Below are 410 nucleotides of genomic sequence, written 5' to 3' on the forward strand. Positions count from 1 at the left end.
GGAGGTCTCAGCGCGGCTCCGATGCACCGGGCCCGGCAAGGGGGAGCCCAACCGCGAGGCAGCAGTAGGCCCCGCTGCCATGGCAACGGCCCGGCTCCGCTGCCATAGCGACGCTCAGGCCCCGCCCTCTGCGCCCCGGCACAGCTGGCGCCGCTCTGTCTCCGCCGCTCTATGGTACGCCGAGCCCCATTCCCGTCCCGCTCTTCCCATCCCATTCCGGTCCCAATCCCGGTCCCGATCGCGATCCCGGTTCCGAGGACTATCGCGACACTCAGGCTCTGCGTCGCGATTAGTTCTGGCGGAAGGGGACGACCCCACTTCCGGCTGTGGCCGCGGCCCACTTCCGCCCTGAGCCGCCGGGGCGTGTCTGGCCGCGGCGCCTCCCGCGCTCTATGGTCCCCACGGTTCCC

The 410-nt window shown here is 72.0% G+C and overlaps 1 protein-coding gene across 1 annotated transcript in view; it reads left to right on the forward strand.

Moving 5' to 3' along the window:
- Positions 1 to 410, forward strand: part of PIP5K1C (phosphatidylinositol-4-phosphate 5-kinase type 1 gamma) — a 33003-nt gene that overhangs the window by 1034 nt on the left and 31559 nt on the right. The window contains exon 2 of the mRNA XM_031557076.1: positions 69 to 174. Within this exon, the coding sequence (XP_031412936.1) occupies positions 69 to 174 (106 nt within the window). The remainder of the gene's footprint in view (positions 1 to 68; positions 175 to 410) is intronic.

The sequence above is a fragment of the Meleagris gallopavo genome, chromosome 30, assembly GCF_000146605.3.
Source record: "Meleagris gallopavo isolate NT-WF06-2002-E0010 breed Aviagen turkey brand Nicholas breeding stock chromosome 30, Turkey_5.1, whole genome shotgun sequence".
Taxonomy (NCBI): Eukaryota; Metazoa; Chordata; class Aves; order Galliformes; family Phasianidae; genus Meleagris; species Meleagris gallopavo.